This window comes from Colius striatus, chromosome 19 (assembly GCF_028858725.1).
Source record: "Colius striatus isolate bColStr4 chromosome 19, bColStr4.1.hap1, whole genome shotgun sequence".
NCBI classification, from domain to species: Eukaryota; Metazoa; Chordata; class Aves; order Coliiformes; family Coliidae; genus Colius; species Colius striatus.
Window position 1 is genome coordinate 1901910 of NC_084777.1, and position 15853 is coordinate 1917762.

General features: G+C 62.1%; 1 protein-coding gene across 2 annotated transcripts; it reads right to left on the reverse strand.

The window, feature by feature from the left end:
• Positions 1-415: 415 nt before the first annotated feature.
• Positions 416-12283, reverse strand: PTGS1 (prostaglandin-endoperoxide synthase 1). 2 transcript variants are annotated; one of them, XM_062011782.1, is made up of 12 exons: positions 12134-12283; positions 6340-6456; positions 6041-6181; positions 5179-5322; positions 4610-4791; positions 4317-4400; positions 3754-4000; positions 2912-3198; positions 2067-2214; positions 1714-1812; positions 1436-1632; positions 416-1360 (listed from the first exon to the last, which is right to left on the reverse strand). In XM_062011782.1, the coding sequence occupies exons 1-11, from the start codon at positions 12255-12257 to the stop codon at positions 1457-1459; spliced, it is 1749 nt and encodes a 582-aa protein (XP_061867766.1). In that variant the 5' UTR covers positions 12258-12283; the 3' UTR covers positions 416-1360; positions 1436-1456. The 2 variants fall into 2 exon arrangements, with proteins under 2 accessions (XP_061867766.1, XP_061867765.1); XM_062011781.1 differs by having other exon boundaries at positions 1436-1812.
• Between the last annotated feature and the right edge of the window lie 3570 nt (positions 12284-15853).

Consider the following 15853-nt stretch of genomic DNA (forward strand, 5'->3'; position numbering starts at 1 on the left):
GGGCAGCCCTGGCAGTGTGCTCTGGCTGGTGCCCTGGTTCTCTTGTCTCCTGTGGCTTTGTTTGATGGGCAGAGGAGCAGCCAGCAGTGCCCACGGGAGTCAGAGTGGAGGAAGTTCCAGCCAGGAGCTCGAGGGCAGCATAGCTCAAACCTTCATGGGAGACTCGGGCTCAGGGAGCCCTCACTGCCCACTGAAGCATCTCCTAAGGAGGAGAGTCATTCTGTTTATTCCTTCTGGTGCCATTGGCGTTGCCCTGCACAGTGCCAGCAAGCACAGCCCGCTCTGGTTGTGTGGCCTGACCATGTCCCAGCCACACTGCAGGGACTTCTCACTCCTGCTGCCTCCCCAGCCTCCTGCCCTCTCACAGGGCCTGGTGCTGGCAGGACAAAGCTTGAAACTGGCTGGAGGAAAAGAGGACTTGGAAAAATCTTTTTATTGTTTTAAATGTCCCTTTTCCTGGAGGTGAATGAGGATCTGATGGGGATCAAGGCCAGTGACAGGCTGACAGCTACCATGTCATTAATCAGTGAGGGCTGATGTGTGTGTGTGCTCCTGAAGCAAGACACGAGTGGGCTTTGTGTGCCTTGGGGACTTCATTTGCTGAGCTATTATATGCAGGCAAGTGTAATGACTATGGGGGGCAAGAGACTCCATCCCTGTGTAGCATCTGGCTCTGAGCTGCCCAGCGTGGGTGGCCAGTGCACGCCAGGCTCCCAGACAGCACGTGGCAGACAGGAGCTCTGGGACACCTGAGCTGATGCTTCTGCCCTGGTCTCCTCCTGTAGATGTTGCTTTGGCTCCCTCTTGGCTGTGTCTCAGCCATGCCTGTGTGCTGGGGTGGAGGCTCTGGAGCGGCTGCAGGAGAGTCAGATCGGAGCAGGTTCCTGCTGCAGGCTCAGCCACCACTGAGCAGCATGACCACCTCCAGTGTGTCCTCCACCTCCCTCCACGTGCTGCCACTTGCCTCCTGCGTCCCCCTGGGGAGCTCAGCACCATAACTGGGTGCAGCAGAGGAGGAAGGACTGTGATGGCTCTCGGGGCCCTGCAGAAAGAAGGGCTGCTGGTGGCTTGGTGCTGGAGAGCAGCAGGAGTGTGGGAGGTGACAAAGCACAGGGGAGTCCAGGGCGTCCCAGGGAGGCAGCGTGTGCCCTGGGGATTCAGTGTGCGAGGTGTTCACTAGCAAGAGAGTCAGGGCTGCTGGGGGCAGTGGTGGCAGCCACACTGCTGAGGCTCTCAGCTTCTTGCAGAGCTGGTACCAGCCTCTCCTTGAGGGCTGCTATGGAGGACACCCAGGATGGGGCTGTCATCTGTCCTGCTGCTGCTCAGCACAGGGTGGGCAGGTCCCTGTCCCCACTACTCCCTGCAGAAAGAACAAGATACTCAGCCACAGGCCAGGAGCTGGGCTCAGCCCTGACTGGGCAAGGACAGGCAGTACCTGGGCCAGGATGTCCTGCTGCTAGAGCTCAGTAGACGATCCAGCACCCCGAGGGGTGTCATTTCCCACAGCGTCTGGCACATGGAATGCCACGTATGGGCACTTCTTCACGTTGAGGCACACGAGCTTCTCGAGCGATGCCGTCTTAACCATCTCGAAGCCGGTTGCTCCGCCGAAGGTGCTGGGTTTCCAGTACTCTGGGGAGCAGATGGGGTTTCCAAGAAGCCCCTTCAGGGAAAATGGAGCTCCAATCTCCACCATGCTTTCCCCAAAAATACCGTTGGGTTGGGGTTTCTCGAGCAACAAGCCCGGATAAAACTCCAGAGCATCAATGTCTCCATACAGCTCTTCCAGCTCTGCCGCCTTCTCCTCCTCTCCTGCACCAAGTGAACATCAGAGTGCTTTAGCAGGGCAATCACCCCCGACAAGGACTGGCCCTGCTGTGGGTAACAGGGACGTGGCAGCTCCCACAACCCAGCCCCCTGCCCTCTGGACCACTCGCCCACCCCCACAGGAGGAAAGACCCCTGCAACCAAGGCTGCAGCCCTGCCTGCCCCGGTGTGAGGGCTGGGGGCAGCTCCTGGTCTCACACCCCGTGTGCAGGCACAGAGCAGCAGCACTGCAGCCCTACCTGTGAGCTCCTGGAAGGACTTGTAGGGCCTCATGCCAAACCTCTTCCGATACTCGTTGAAGGGCTGTAGCCTCAGCTGCCGCGACTCCTCGATGACCCCGACGGCCACGTGCAAGACATTGGCGTTGATGTTGTGTCCCCCACCGATCTGGGGGGCGAGAACGGGAGGAGGAGCACGTCAGGCATGAGGCAGCGCCAGCATCTGCCCCAGGGAGGCCACTGCACTAAAGCATCCGTGTCCTGGGCACCGTGTCGGGGAGACCAGCATGTCACCACAGCACAGAGGAGGAACCACTGGACAGTGCAAAACACAGCTGTAACCTGGGCTAAAGTGGGCTCAAGTCAGTCCTGTTCCCACGGCAGGGAATGGTGCAGAAGCCCTGGATAAATGGTGAGCCACTGGCCTGGGAGGAGGGGAGATGTTTGGGGGGGTTGGAGTCACGGGGAGAACACAAACACCCACAAAGCAGTCTGCATGCCAGCCTTGCAGCTCTGCACAAGCAAAGGTCAGAAATGTAGGTGGAATCACTTGGAAGAAAACATCCATGTGATGGCAGCAAAGAACAGTGCCAGACAGGCTGCTGCATGGCCAGGCAGGCCCGGAGACCCCAGTTCCCACAGGCTTCTGGCATCACCGAGATACTTCTGAGAGCAAGCAAAAGGGGCTGCCAAGGCTACAGTGCTCGTGAGGACTCGTGGTGTGCCCACGAGGGCAGAGACTCTCTGTGGCATGTGCCCCACTGCCCAGGGGGATGTTTGTTACTGCTGTAACAGTCCCACAGCATCCCTGCCCCGGTCCCACAGCCCCGGCACTGGCAGCGAGGGCAGAGCAGGACCTTCCTTACCCTTCCTGCAAGCTGCTTGGAAAAGGACTCCACCAGTGCCTCCACGCCGTAGTCCATGAGCATGGAGGTGTTGTAGAGGAACTGCTCGTAGCTGTACTCTTGGCCCTGGATGACGAAGGAGTCGGGCATCAGCCCGTGCCAGTGGTAGAGCTGGTTGAACTCCACCGCGATGCGGTTCCGGTACTGGAACGGGGACCCAAACAGCAGCTCGGGGTCGAACTTGAGGCTGAGGAAGTACCCACTGAGGTGCTGGACATAATCCTCAATGACGATCTTAATGGTCTCCCCTAGGCAGGAGGTGAGAGAAGTTGCCATCAGCTGTCAGCAGCAGGAGCTCTGCACCCAGAAGATGCTCCTCACATGCTCTGGCAGCATGTCCCAGCACCCATCTGCCACCTGGCCCCTTTCTGACCGTGGGCTCGTTGAGTTAGTTGGGAATTTTTCGGTGAGGGAGTTGTTTTCCCTAGCAAAGGTCAGTCTGCCACAGCTGAAATGGTTCCTGAGGAAGCTGACCTTGAGATGCTGCTTCGAGACACGTGCTGACGTGGCCTTTTTCTGGATTGTCAGTCAATAGTGACTGTTCTTGAGATTACAGTAAATTCATAACAAACATCAGCAGGAAATAATTCCCAGTGACGACAGTATCGACCAAAATGGGGGTTTTATGGGCCAAAGCCAATTGTTGTAACACAGACCAGAGCAAGCAACCTCCCAGAGAAACTGCTCCAGCCTCTGAAGCCAGCCTGGCCACCGCCCTCCAACGGAGCCTGACCAGCACCCAGGTCCTCGCAGCTTGCCCAGGGAGAGGGGCCGTGGGGCTCCCTGGTGCCCCCGTTGCTCACCGATGAGGATGAGCCGAGCCGTCTGGAAGAGCTGCTCGTCGCCCCAGCTGGGATGCTCCCGCCTCAGCACGTCGCAGACGCGGTTGTGCTCGCGCAGCCAGAGCGTGCTGTACACGCTGAGCCCCGGCAGCAGCCCGAACACCTCCTGCCCCATGGCCAGCTGCCTCTCCTTGGGGATGGCAGCCGGGTACACCATGTGCACCGGGGCAGCCGTGACCGTGGGGGGATACACCTCGCCGTCCACCACCTTGGGGACACAAGAACAGGATGGCAGAAAGGGAAGAGGGGAGAAAACCACCCTGGTGAAAGCCTGCCCAGCCAGGACCTGGCTCCCCACAGGCATCAGGGCTGCTCTCCTGCGAGCTGTGAGGGACAGAAACACCTCCATCATACAGCCTTGACCGTGGAATGCCTGCTGCCCCCAGAACAGCTACACCCCAAAGCCTGTCCCTCTGACCAGCAGCCACATCGGGCATCAGGGCTGGGGTCTCCAGGGAGCTGCTGGTGGGACATTGGCTTCAAAGCTCCCTGGATCACAGGGCTGAGACTTGTTTGGATCGTACCTGGAATTTCAGCTTCCCATCTCTGAAGAGCCTCAGCTGGTGCTGCCGCTGCAGGTTGTCACCATACAAGTGCCCAAGATCCACCTGTGGAGAGAGCTCAGCATCAGGGCTGCCCCAAAGGCCCTGCCTGCCCTGCTCCTCCTCCTCACACCCTGCCTGCCCTGCTCCTCCTCCTCACACCCTGCCAGCCCTGCTCCCCCTCCTCACACCCTGCCTGCCCTGCTCCTCCTCCTCACACCCTGCCAGCCCTGCTCCCCCTCCTCACACCCTGCATGTCCCCCTGTCCCACTCACCCCGTGCCCCAGCGCCTTGGTGAAGCCACGTCCCATCTTGCCAGATGTCTTGAAGAACTGGTGAGTGAAATGCTGAGCAAAGAAGGCAAACATCAGGTTGGTGCCTCGGGGATCAGCTTCAAACTCGTGCCGTAGCAGGAACCTCTCTGCCAGGAGCTGAGGGTCGGGGAGCTGCTGCTTGCCTGTGAAGGATGGAGGTTGAGGGCAGATGCCATGACTGACCCGGGGCTGGCAGCAAGTGCTGCTCCATCTGCTGCAGCACCAGGCGTTGACTCCTCTGCGTAGGCAACCTACAGCCCTCTTACACAGTCTATGACATGCCCCAGCAGCTCAACCTGAGCTGTCCCAGCAGCATTTCACATGCTGTCAGGCTCCTCCTGCCCAGCGTGGGCAGGACATGGGGAGTGTGTGGCTCTGCCAGCGGTGCCTTGCAGATGTGCCCATGACAGCAAAAGCTCAGGCATGGCTGGCTGGGTGAGACACACTGATGCTGCATCAAATACAGACTCAGGGGGCTGCTCCAGCAACTCAGCACCACATGGTGTGGTCCCCCCAGGCCAACCCCGTACCTTTGGTCCCCATGGGCGTCGGGCAGTTGTCTGGCACCGGCGGGAGGATGCGGGTGTAATAGCTGACGTTGGCATAGGCCTCCCAGCTGATGTAGCCATAGTCAGAGTTGAAGGTGGGGGGGCTGGGGATGAGATTGGCACGAACTGAAAGAAGAGAGGAGGGGGTCACCACTGTGGGCCCAGGGCGTGGGGCAGCACCCCACAGACTCTGCCCCCAAGCCCTGCCCAATCGCTCAGTGCTGACACGCTCCCGGGCCACCCCAAAAACAAGACAGGTACTGGCACCAGAGGCATGTGGGCATCCCAGGTTTTGCTCCAAGCCTTTTAAAGGCTGCAATGTCTTCAGGAGAGGAGGGGTAAGTGGAATCTTGGATGATAAATGAGACGCCAACCACACAGAAATGGTAAAACCAACAGTCAGAGCTTTGTAAATGTGTCGCTACGGTTCCAAGGGCTGGAACCTAAATATTTATGCAAAGTGATGAATGTGGGGACATGAGTAACAAGGGCCATATTTCCACAGGCTGCTTTCCGTGCAGCTGCTTAAGGGCCCTTTGGCCCGGGGAGCGCAGCGTGCTGAGAGCTGCTCGCAGTTTCCAGCTGGCCGTCAGCCCGGTGCGTGGCTGGGGCTGCAGGGGCTCAGCCTGCCCTGCCCACCCCCTGCAACCAGCAGGATGGGGTTGTGCAGCCATGGGCTGGCAATCTCCCTGGCTCTCCCAGTGAGATGACTCAGTCCTGGTGCCCACCATGCCCATGGGGGCTGCTCAGCATCAGCGTGGCTGTGCCACACACACACACCTCTGCTGCTGCCTGGGGGGCCCCTGAATCCTGCTGCACCCCAAGACCCACTCGAACCCCTCACCTGTGAGCACGAGCCTCATGAGCGTGCCTCTGATGAAGGTGCTGTTGATAATGTCCCAAAACCACCTGAAGTGGGTCAGGATGAAGTGGTAGAAGGCAGGACTGGGCTTCAGCAGGTCATGGATGCGTGTCCAGAGCTCGGCTGGGAGAGACAGACAAGGCAAACTGTTCCTTCTGCTAACAAAGGCCACTAACAGCCCCAGCCCTGCCACGCTGCTGCTCTGAGCACAAGCTGCAGGCACCAGCACACGCTGCCCCAGGACCCACGGCTGCCCCTGGTCCCCAGGGAGAGGGACTTACGGGAGGTGCAGTTGACCCCGGAGTATCCCGTCCTCGTGCAGTCACACTCGTACCCTGCCAGGCCGACCCTCATGCACACGCCTTGGTGCTGGCAGGGGAAATAGCAGCAGGGATTCACTGCAGGGAGAAAGAGACATCAGGTCCCAGGCATGGTGATCCTACAGCCAGTAGCTCCCTGCTCCTCGCGGGGTGACACTGCCCTGGATGCAGCTGAGCCGGGTCCAGCTCTGGGGGATGCACTCTAGGGATTCCCCTGAGATGGGGGGCTTTGAAGCCAGCTGCCCCCCAAGCCTGGCATCAACAAGGTGCTGCAGGGAAACAAACAGCAGCCCAGCACTGCTCTGGCCATTGCAATATCAAGCCTGCAGTAGGTCTTACTGCTCAGCTTCTCTTTTATCTCCCTGGTGAGGGTTCTTTTAGGCAGGAGCATCACTTCAGCACTGTCCCTCTTTCCCTGGGGAAGTCTGCCTTGTCTGAAACACCCGAGATTGCCAAAGGGACCATCTGCACGCCGTGGGCACGCACGGACGGTGCTGCAAGCCGCAGCCCCAGCTCGGGCTGTCGCTGCCGGGGCCGTGCCCTGCCCGGCGCCCCCGGCACGGTGGGTCCTGCACGGCCGGGGCTGGGTGCACAGGGGCTGCTGTGCCGCGGAGTCCCGGCGTGGCGCAAAGCAGCGAACGCGCAGCACCGGCGTTGTTACCAACAGCGACTGCCGGCGCTGGAGTTTGCTTTGGCAAACGGCTGCTCCGCTCCGAGCGGATGAAAGGGCCGAGCACCGGGCTCCCTCCCGGCTCCCGCCCAGCCCCTTCCTCCGCCGCCTTCGTGCCCCCGCCTGCAGGCACGAGATAAGGGCCCGTTCCCGCCTGTCCCGCGGCACCGGGATCCCAGGGGACAGAGGGGGATCCCAGGGGACAGAGGGGGACCCCCGCACACGGAGCAGCTCCCGGCGCTGGGGCACACCGAGCGCCCCGCTCCAATCCACCCGGCCCCTCTGATCCAGCCTGCAGTACTCTCCAGCTCTGCCACTTGCACCCATCCAAGAGCAGCAAAACTCAGGGGAGAAAGAGAACCAAGAGCCAGAGCAGCTGGAGACCTCGGAGCCCTTCACAGACTGGGCTGGGAATTTGGATGCCACAGTTGCCTCCCCGGAGCCTCACCAGTGGCAACCTCAACCTCACCAAGCTGGGTTGGTCACCACAGGTCGGTCACCTGGAGCCTTTGTGCAAGGAGAATAAAAGTGCCAAGACACCCTGGAGCACAGCTGGCACAGCTCATGGGCAGGACAGCAGTCCCCAGCCCGAGTCAGCAGCACTCGGGGACAGCAGTGCCACCAACACCCAGCACGCAGCTCCAGTGCCACCAGCCGTGGGGACAGGGATGGGCAACGGCCCTGAGCACCAGAAAGCACCAAGAGCTGTTCCAGTGTGCCCAGTGTCGTGGCTGATGAAGAGAGGTCTCCTGTGTGCATCGGCTGCTCCCCGTGGTCCGTGACCTCACCAGGCTCCCGCCAGACCTGGTTCACATTCGTCTGGAATTCAGGGACAGGTTCCAGCTCTGGGGTGGAGGGACAGGCACACAGAATAGAAAACACATTTCTTTCCATAGGAAATTGCAGCTTAAAATTAACATCTTCGAAAAATCAAGCTAATTTTGTTAAGTTGCTCGGTCTCTGAGCCAGCCATGTGCTCAGGACAAAGCGAGGGCTGCCGGGAGCCCACAGCTCTGCCCAGGCTGCGCTCAGCCCTGTGACCCCAAATCCCTCACAGCACGGGGACCGGCTTGCAAAGACACATTCAGTTCCCAGCCCTTCCATCACACTCACTCTCATCTCAGATCTTTTCACGTATCCAGGCAGGAGGCAGCAGGCAGGTTCTTACTTATCTCAGATAACTGAACGCCAGCCGCCCGTTTGTTTTTCCGCAGGATGGGCACTTTTGCAAAGGGGGCTGTGTCACATTCCTCAATAGGCAGCTCCACACCCAACTTTGCCGCAGACTCTGCAGACACGTAAAAGCCCGTGCTGTGCCCAGTGCAGGGCAGCGGGACGCGGGCGGCACAGACACGGGCTCAGGAGGATGCTGCGTTCCGCGGGCTCTGCCCCGGCACGTCGCGTCCTGCCCCGTCTCTCCAGCTGATGTGGGGAGCGAGTTGGCTGTGCCGGGGCTCTCCCCGGCGCGGGGCTCCGGGGCATGTCGTGACAAGAGCCGTGCTGGGAGGTGGGTTTGGCCACACGCCGCCCCCTCCCGCGGGTCGCAGCGATGTCGGCGCCGCGGGGTCCGGGCGGCGGGACGGGAGCGGCGTGTTGCAGCAGAAAGGGTGGGAAGGGGACGGAGCACGTCCTGGCCCATGACAGCAACCCCCTCACATCCTCTCGGAGCCTCCCTCCCGCCACAGCTCCGTGCCTCTCCCCACCCCAGCCAGGAATCCCGCGCCTGCGCCGCCGGGACGGCTGTAGGTGTGGGGCGGGCGGCTGCCAGCCTCGCTCCGTGCCGCCAGAGCCGGGGCTCACGCTCCATCACCGCTCAAAAATGCCACATTTCGGGGACAACATCCGCTCTGCGAGCCGCAGCCAAAGCAACCTGGCTGAATCACGGTCGGGCTGGAGCTGGGCTCGCTCCGTGGGACGCGGCTCCACAGCCACAGGCTTTGAAGATGATGAAACGCTCGTGCTCTTGCTTTTCTCATTCAGGGAGGCTTCCTCGGGCCCGGGAGCCGTTCACAGCACAGGCAGTGCAGCCAGATTGTCATCTGCAACCACTTCTGGTGACACCACGAGCCAGAGCAGCCCGCCAGGGCCGCAGCTGCGTGCCACATGGGCTCTTCATCCTCCTCCCTGCACCTGAGCTGGGCTGCTGGCTCCAGGGCCGGGCTGCAGGTGGGCTGAAGGGGGTGATGCAGCCCCAGGGCTCTTGGTGTGGCAGCAGGCTCCCCTTTGCAGCCGGGGGTGAAGCTCTGTGAGCCCCACTGCAGAGGGGCTGTGCCGGGAGGAGGCAGTTGACCACAAGCTACAATAATCAGGAGTGAATCAGAAGCAGCTTTGGCAGAGTCCCCTGCCTGCCCTCGCTCAGCAGGGTCCATCCCAACCTGCCCCATGGCTGGAGCTTGGGCAGATGGTGATGCTCAGGTCCTGACACACCTCCAGTTTGCCACCTAATGAGGGTGAAATGACCGTGGAGAGGACGGTCAGGTTTATCTTGCGAGAACATTTGTGCAAAACTACACCCCTGAAAGCAAACCAGCAGCCAAGGGCAATAACTGCAGGGGAAAACGGAGAAACACCATGGGACCAGCTTGGCTGTGCTCACAGCCAGAGGAAAAGTCTACAGAGAGTAAACATCACGGCTCAGAGCCAAGGTGGAGCCAGCAGGGAGTCAAGTAGAAGTGCTCTAAGCAGCAAACACCAAGCGAGCAGGAGATCCCTGCCTCAGCCCAACATCCTGTTATTTGGTCTTCAAGAGCGGATCCCAGGGCTAGATTAGGTCTGTGGTCCTTGGGGCACAGGGCTGGGGAGGAGCAGGAGCCCAGCTGCTCTGCTGACAGCACCTCAGGGCAGTTCCACTAATTCCTCCCTAATTAAGGCTTGGAAGAGAGACATCCTTTCATGTGTATCCCAGGTAGGTGGTTTTTTTTCCCCACGTAGTGCAATTTGCTTTGATCCTGGCATGCTGCAGCCATCTCCAGGGGCTGCTCATCCTTGTGCCAGCCCAGCCTGAGTTTGTCCCAGCTGCTTCAGGCATGTGAGTCCCCAGACCCTTTCCTGTGCCCAGCAGGACAAGTGGATGCTGTTCCCAGCTGTCCTCGGCCCCCAGGAGCAGCTTCTTGGGGAGATGAGCCCCCTGCCAGGAGACAGCCAGGCTAGACGGACCATGCAGAGGCTGCCCCTCTCCTGTGCCCAGTGCCTGTGCTCCACTCCAGCACCTGATGTCTGTCCCATGGCGTCTCTCCTTTCATGCTGATGTGTCCAAGAGGCCCTGCAGTAGAGTCCCTGCTGCCTCCCCAGCAGCTGCCCTCCTCCTCCTCCTCCAGTACTCACTCCAGCTGCAGCCTGAGGCCGAGAAGCCCAGGGGGCTGCAGGGTGGCTTGGCCATGCTGGGGGATCCCAGTCACATTGTCCTCAGTAGCTGGACCTGCCACCTCCAGCTGGGTCACTCGACTCCTGCAGAGCAGCCACAGCCACCCTCTGCACAGCCACGGCCACGGGGCCTCAAAGTGCCACAAACTCAGGTCATGTTCCCCTTGCAGACACATACACTGCTGAAACAGGGAAGTCCCAGCCTCGAGGTCACTGTTTTTGCACAGGATCAGATGCTCCAGCACACAGAGTCCCTCCTTCTCCCCGTGGGAAGGCTACTGAAGGGTGTATGGGCTGTGGGAAGGGCAACAGAGCCCGCTCCAGCACCCTGCTCAGCCCAAACCTGCTCACTTCTCCTTCAGTCCTACTTTCCCTGCAACGTGGGGTGCCCACTCAGCCTGTGCACATCTTGGGGACTCTTGGGTTTGGGCACATTGTTTCCCACTGCAGTGGGTGAAGCTGGGCAGGCTGCTGGAGCACTGTTTGCACCACATACGGCCAGAGCCCCGCTGGGGATGCAGCCCACGTGCCTGGTCTGGTTTTGTTGAGAGAGTTATCAGACGAGGAACTGTAAAACCTGGAAAGTGCCACGAGGTTCATGGCAGGATGGTGTTTTTCTGCAGGGAGGAAGGTCATTTCACAGAAGGACAGGAGTCAATGCTCTGTTAAGGACCTGAAGGAAACCGTACTGCAGGGGCTGGGAACGGAGCTGATGGGATTCCAGGCGTGGTTTTGTTTCGCAACATGCCCTGTGGATGTCTGCCATAAGCTGTGTTACCCCTCCACAGCCCCAGGTGCAGCCCAAGCCCACCGTGGCTGTGCCAGCACAGTCGCAAGCACGTGGGCACAGGAACGAGAAGGAAGCTGCAGCTCCCAGCCCTCCAACCTCACCCCCAAACTGCACCCCCAAACCCACTATGTGTTTGAGGAGAGCAGGGAAGGGCCCTGGCCATTGGCATTCATGGCTATCGCCTCCCTGTCTTTCAAGAGGCCTGTCCCAGCTGGGAGGCTGCAGGGAGCAGGTGGGTGCTGCCTCTCAGCCCTGGGGTGGCCGCATCCCGTCCTGCCAGGGCCCGGCAGGAGCCCAGGCTCATCCCGAGGCCACGCTGGGGTCGGTGACGGCTCCTCCAGCCCCTGCGTGTGGTCCCTGCGCGGCCGCAGTGGGAGGTACAGGGGAAGTTTGTTTTTCATGGGTGATTTTTCTCCCCGGCCAGGCGTGACCGGCCAAGCCCTGCAGCGCCGGGGGCTGCGGGGACTGTCCCGGCCGATGTCCTCGGCGGTGGCAGCCGCTCTCGCGGCTCCCGCCCGCCCTCCCCGCCGATCCTGGACGGCTGCGGGCAGCGGTGGCCCGAGGACCAGCCTGGGACGATGTGCCCGATGCCACCCCCGGGGACCCGCCGGGCGGCGGACTCATCCCGCAGCGCTGATTAGGGGCTGGGGGCGAACACCCCGACCTCTCCTGGCCACCATCCCGCCTCCCCCGCGCCTCTGGACGTCCGGGACCCTCGGTACTGGCTCCTCCGGGAACAGGTCTCTGCGCATCTCCCGGTGCTGCGCAGCCCTCGCCGCCCGGGTGCCCCCGGTGCCGAGCCTCCCCTCGCTCCCGGCGCTCCCCTCGGTGCCACATTCCCCCGGTGCGGGATGTTGCCGCTCCCCCCGGTACCTGCTCCCCCGGGGCTCCCTCCCTCCGTCCCTCCCGGCGCCCGCCCCCTCCCCGCGTACCGGAGCCGTCGGTCGCGGCGCTCTCGGCAGCGCACAGCAGCACGGCGTGGGCGAGGAGCAGCCGCATCCCGGCGCGGGGCAGCCCCGCGGCCGGCGGGGCCCGGGCCCGGCTCCCACCGCCCATGGCGAGAGGCAGCTCCGCCGCGCCCCGCCGCCGCTCCCGCCCGGCCCCGCCGCCCCCGCCCCCGCCGCGCCTCCTCCCGCCCCCGGCGGGACGGGGCCGCCTCCGACAGCCCGGCGGGGCTGCCCGGCCCGCGCACGTCTGGGGTCCCCGTGCCTCCCAGGAGCCCCTACCCATCCCCAGGTCTTTCCCTGTCCCCACCTCCCCGAGCATCTCCCTATTCACCTTCTGGACCCCGCGTCCTCTAGAATCCCCACACCCACACCTTGGTCCTCAGGGTCTTCACATCACCCAGCACTCCCATGCTCCAACCCTGCTCCTCATGTCCCCCGTGGGTCCCCCGTGTCTCTCAGCATCCCCATGCCCGTGCCCTGCTCTCCAATCATAGGTGCTGGAAAGGACCTCCAGAGCTCATCCAGTCCAACCCCCTACAGCACCCAACCCCATCCAGTCCAGCCCCCTGCTACAGCAGGTTCCCCTCAGTCAGGTCACACAGGAACACATACATTCCCCAGCTCCCCCATGCCATGTTTCCCACACCCCAGTCCTCAGGTTTCCCAGGACCCCCTTGACCATCCCCTGATCCACAAGCCCCCTGCGTGAGTCCCCATGCCCCGAGGCACCTTGTTACAGCCCAGGCAGCAGCACTATCCCTGCAGCGTGGCCGTGGGCTGAGCCTGGCTCAGACCCCCTGACCCGCTGTGGGAGGCTGCCCTGGCAGCGCTGCCCGCCTGGGGCCGGGACCTGGGCTGCCCACAGCTGCCCACAGCCAGAAAAGCCGAGTTTATCGGTGGAACCATCGCCGGGTGTTTCCTGCCTGGCAGCTTTGCCCCTCGGCGCCTGCTGAGCTGACAGGGGGGACGGCCCAGGCCAAGCCAGCCCAGGCTGGCAGCAGCCACCCCGCAGGGGAATGTGTCTGGCTGGGGAGGCTCAGCCTGCGGCTGGGGTGGGCGAGAGCACGCTGTGCTGCAGACCTTGCTGGGCCATCCTCACCAGGGGAGCCCGCTGGCCCTCAGAGCCCTGTCCTGTGCTGCTCTGCAGCAGCAGCAGAGACCCCAGCCTGGGCCTGGCTGTGTTTCAAGATTATCTCGGGGTTTGTGCCTGTGCCCTGCAGAGCAGGAAGCCCCAGCGGGGACGGGGGCTGCGCGGTTCCTGTGCGGTTTCTGCAGTGGGGATGGGGCAGGAGTGAGGCTGCAGGACTGGGGCTCGTGCTGAGGGGCTCTGTGAGGTTTCAGCAGCAGGGAGGGAGTGTCCCCACAGGGCAAACAGCCTTCACAGGAGTCCAAAAAGGAATCCCTGGCCAGCTTCAACAGATAAGTGCATCAGCAGGGACACAAACATGAGCTCAGCAGGCTCTGGATGTGCTCTCATAGGGTGGGGACATCAGCTACCTCCCAGTGACAAATTCAGGCTGGAAAGGAGGGGCAGGTTTTGCTGCCTGGGTGCAGTCAGTGTGATCAGTGTGTGCAGCCAGGGCTGCTCCTGCCTCAGATTTGGTGCTCATCCTCCAGGCCACGTGGATGGCCACTAAATATAAAGCCATGGCAGGTTCGTGGTTCAGTACAGAGGGGTGGATTTTGGTGTGGTGTTGGGAAGGTTTCAGCAGGAGCACCAGGGATGGTGTCACACAAACCCTTGCCTGAGCACTGCCCATGCCCCCTGTGCCTGCAGGAGAGGGGCAGTGCCAGGGCAAGGGCAGGCAGAGCTACCCAGGCATGGCAGTGCCATCACAGCCTCGCAGCATTCCTCGCTGCAAGCATGAGACCAGGGCTATCCGGGGCACAGAGGACATGACTGAGGTTTGCCACAGGCTTGGCAGTGTGGGCACTGGATGTGGCGAGCAACCACTCCAACAGTCTGTGGCAGCAAGGGGAAGCTTCAGAGCAGTGCTGCTGAGCCTCATGTGCACGTCACTGGCACGGTCCTGGTTGGGGGAGAAGGCAGGATAAAACCAGACAAGTTTAAAAGTTTCCTTTGGCCTGATGAACCCTCTCGGAAGGGTGAGAGAGAGGCTCTCACAGGGCAGTGGCACTGGCAGCTCTGTCTGTGGCATGCATAGGATGGAAGGAAGTGGCTGCTGGGCCAGTGCCAGGCGGGGAATACAAGCTGAGCCCGCTGGGTGCCACTGCTCAGCCTGGCCAGGAGCACGGGCCCCATGGGCCCCGTGCCAGGCACCACACTCACCATGGACTGAGCTCCAGCCACGTCTGGTGGCTCAACAGAGGCTTCCCCTCTCCTCCCATCATGGGGAGGGGGCTCTGCCGTCGGGGATGTTGGTGCAGGAGCCAGCGGTCCAGGGGGAGGCGAGTGATGTGATGAGTCTCCATCAGTCTCTTGACCCCAGATCACATCCTCACAACGTGGCCCCACTGTCACCAGCCATGGAGCTGAAGCTGGAGCCCCCAAAGTGCACAAACAGCCTGAAGTCTGCACTGAGAAAATAAACTCTTAGGAGCAGCACTGGGAAGAGCCAGAGCATCCCTGGGGCTGGGCAGATGCCTGGGTGTGGGGATGGGGAACCTGCTCCAAGCACAGGGCAGCAGTAGGGACATGGTGTTGCCGTGGCTCCTGGGAATGCTCCTCATGGCACAGCTGCCAGTGGGACTTGGCAGAGGCAGCCTGTGGTAGTCAAGCTCTGCCCTGAGCACTCAAAATCATCTCAGATGTGGCCAGAGCAGTTCCTGATGCTCAAAGGTCATCTCTTTCCTGTGACATGCCAGAGCTTCACTGCACATCGTGCCACGCTCTCATCCAACTCACCAGTCTCACACTGCTCTTCCTCTTTTCACAGCAGTGGCGACAGGCATCAGGGTTGTGGCTTTGCCCCTTTTCCTCCCATGGCTTCCCTTCTCCTTCTGGAGACAGCAACGGAGTTTTGCTTCCTTTTTCTGTCTCCCCCCCGAGCTGAGGGAGGATGTGCCTGTGACCCTGCACGGCTCGGGCTATCTCGGGGCTATTGGCCCAGCCATGTGCCGGACCTGGGTCCCTCAGGCGGCAGCTGAGCAGGATGCACGTGGGAACTGTCACAGCGGTTTGGTTCCAGCTTGAAATAGGATGGGAAAGGCATTTTTGGAGCGGTGCTGCAGCCGTGTGGGGATGCGCTGAGCCCCTCCGGAGGAGCTGTGGCTCTGTCTGCGGGCGATGAGTGGCCACTGCCGCGGCGTGACCCTGTCCCGCTTCCCCCGGGTGCGCACCCTGTGATGCCCCTGTGCCGCTGCGGAGCTGCGGGCGCCAAGCTGCGGGTGCCAGGGCTGCGGGGCTGCAGGGCTGCGGGTGCCGGGGCTGCGGGGCTGCAGGGCTGCGGGTGCCGGGGCTGCGGGGCTGCGGGTGCCAGGGCTGCGGGTGCCGGGGCTGCAAGGCTGCGGACGCCGGGGCTGCAAGGCTGCGGGTGCCGGGGCTGCGGACGCCGGGGCTGCAGAGCTGCAGGGCTGCGGGTGCCGGGGCTGCCGGCGCGTCCTCCCGTGGGGAGGCAGCAGAACTCCGTCTATGGCAGCGCGGCCTCGGCGGGAGGTCCTGGGAGGCCCCAGCACGCTGCTCCTCAGCTGCTCAGCCTTGGGCTGCCCCGCAGCAGCTCCTCTCAAGCCCCTTGGGACCCCCTT

Excerpts from the sequence above, each read along its gene's own strand:
- PTGS1 (XM_062011781.1), bottom strand. The coding sequence starts at position 12,257 with ATGGGCGGTGGGAGCCGGGCCCGGGCCCCGCCGGCCGCGGGGCTGCCC. Across the intron at positions 4,401-4,609 it reads CCAAGGCGCTGGGGCACGGG|GTGGATCTTGGGCACTTGTA; the intron begins GTGAGTGGGACA and ends CTCTCTCCACAG. Across the intron at positions 3,199-3,753 it reads GGCTCGGCTCATCCTCATCG|GGGAGACCATTAAGATCGTC; the intron begins GTGAGCAACGGG and ends CCTCCTGCCTAG.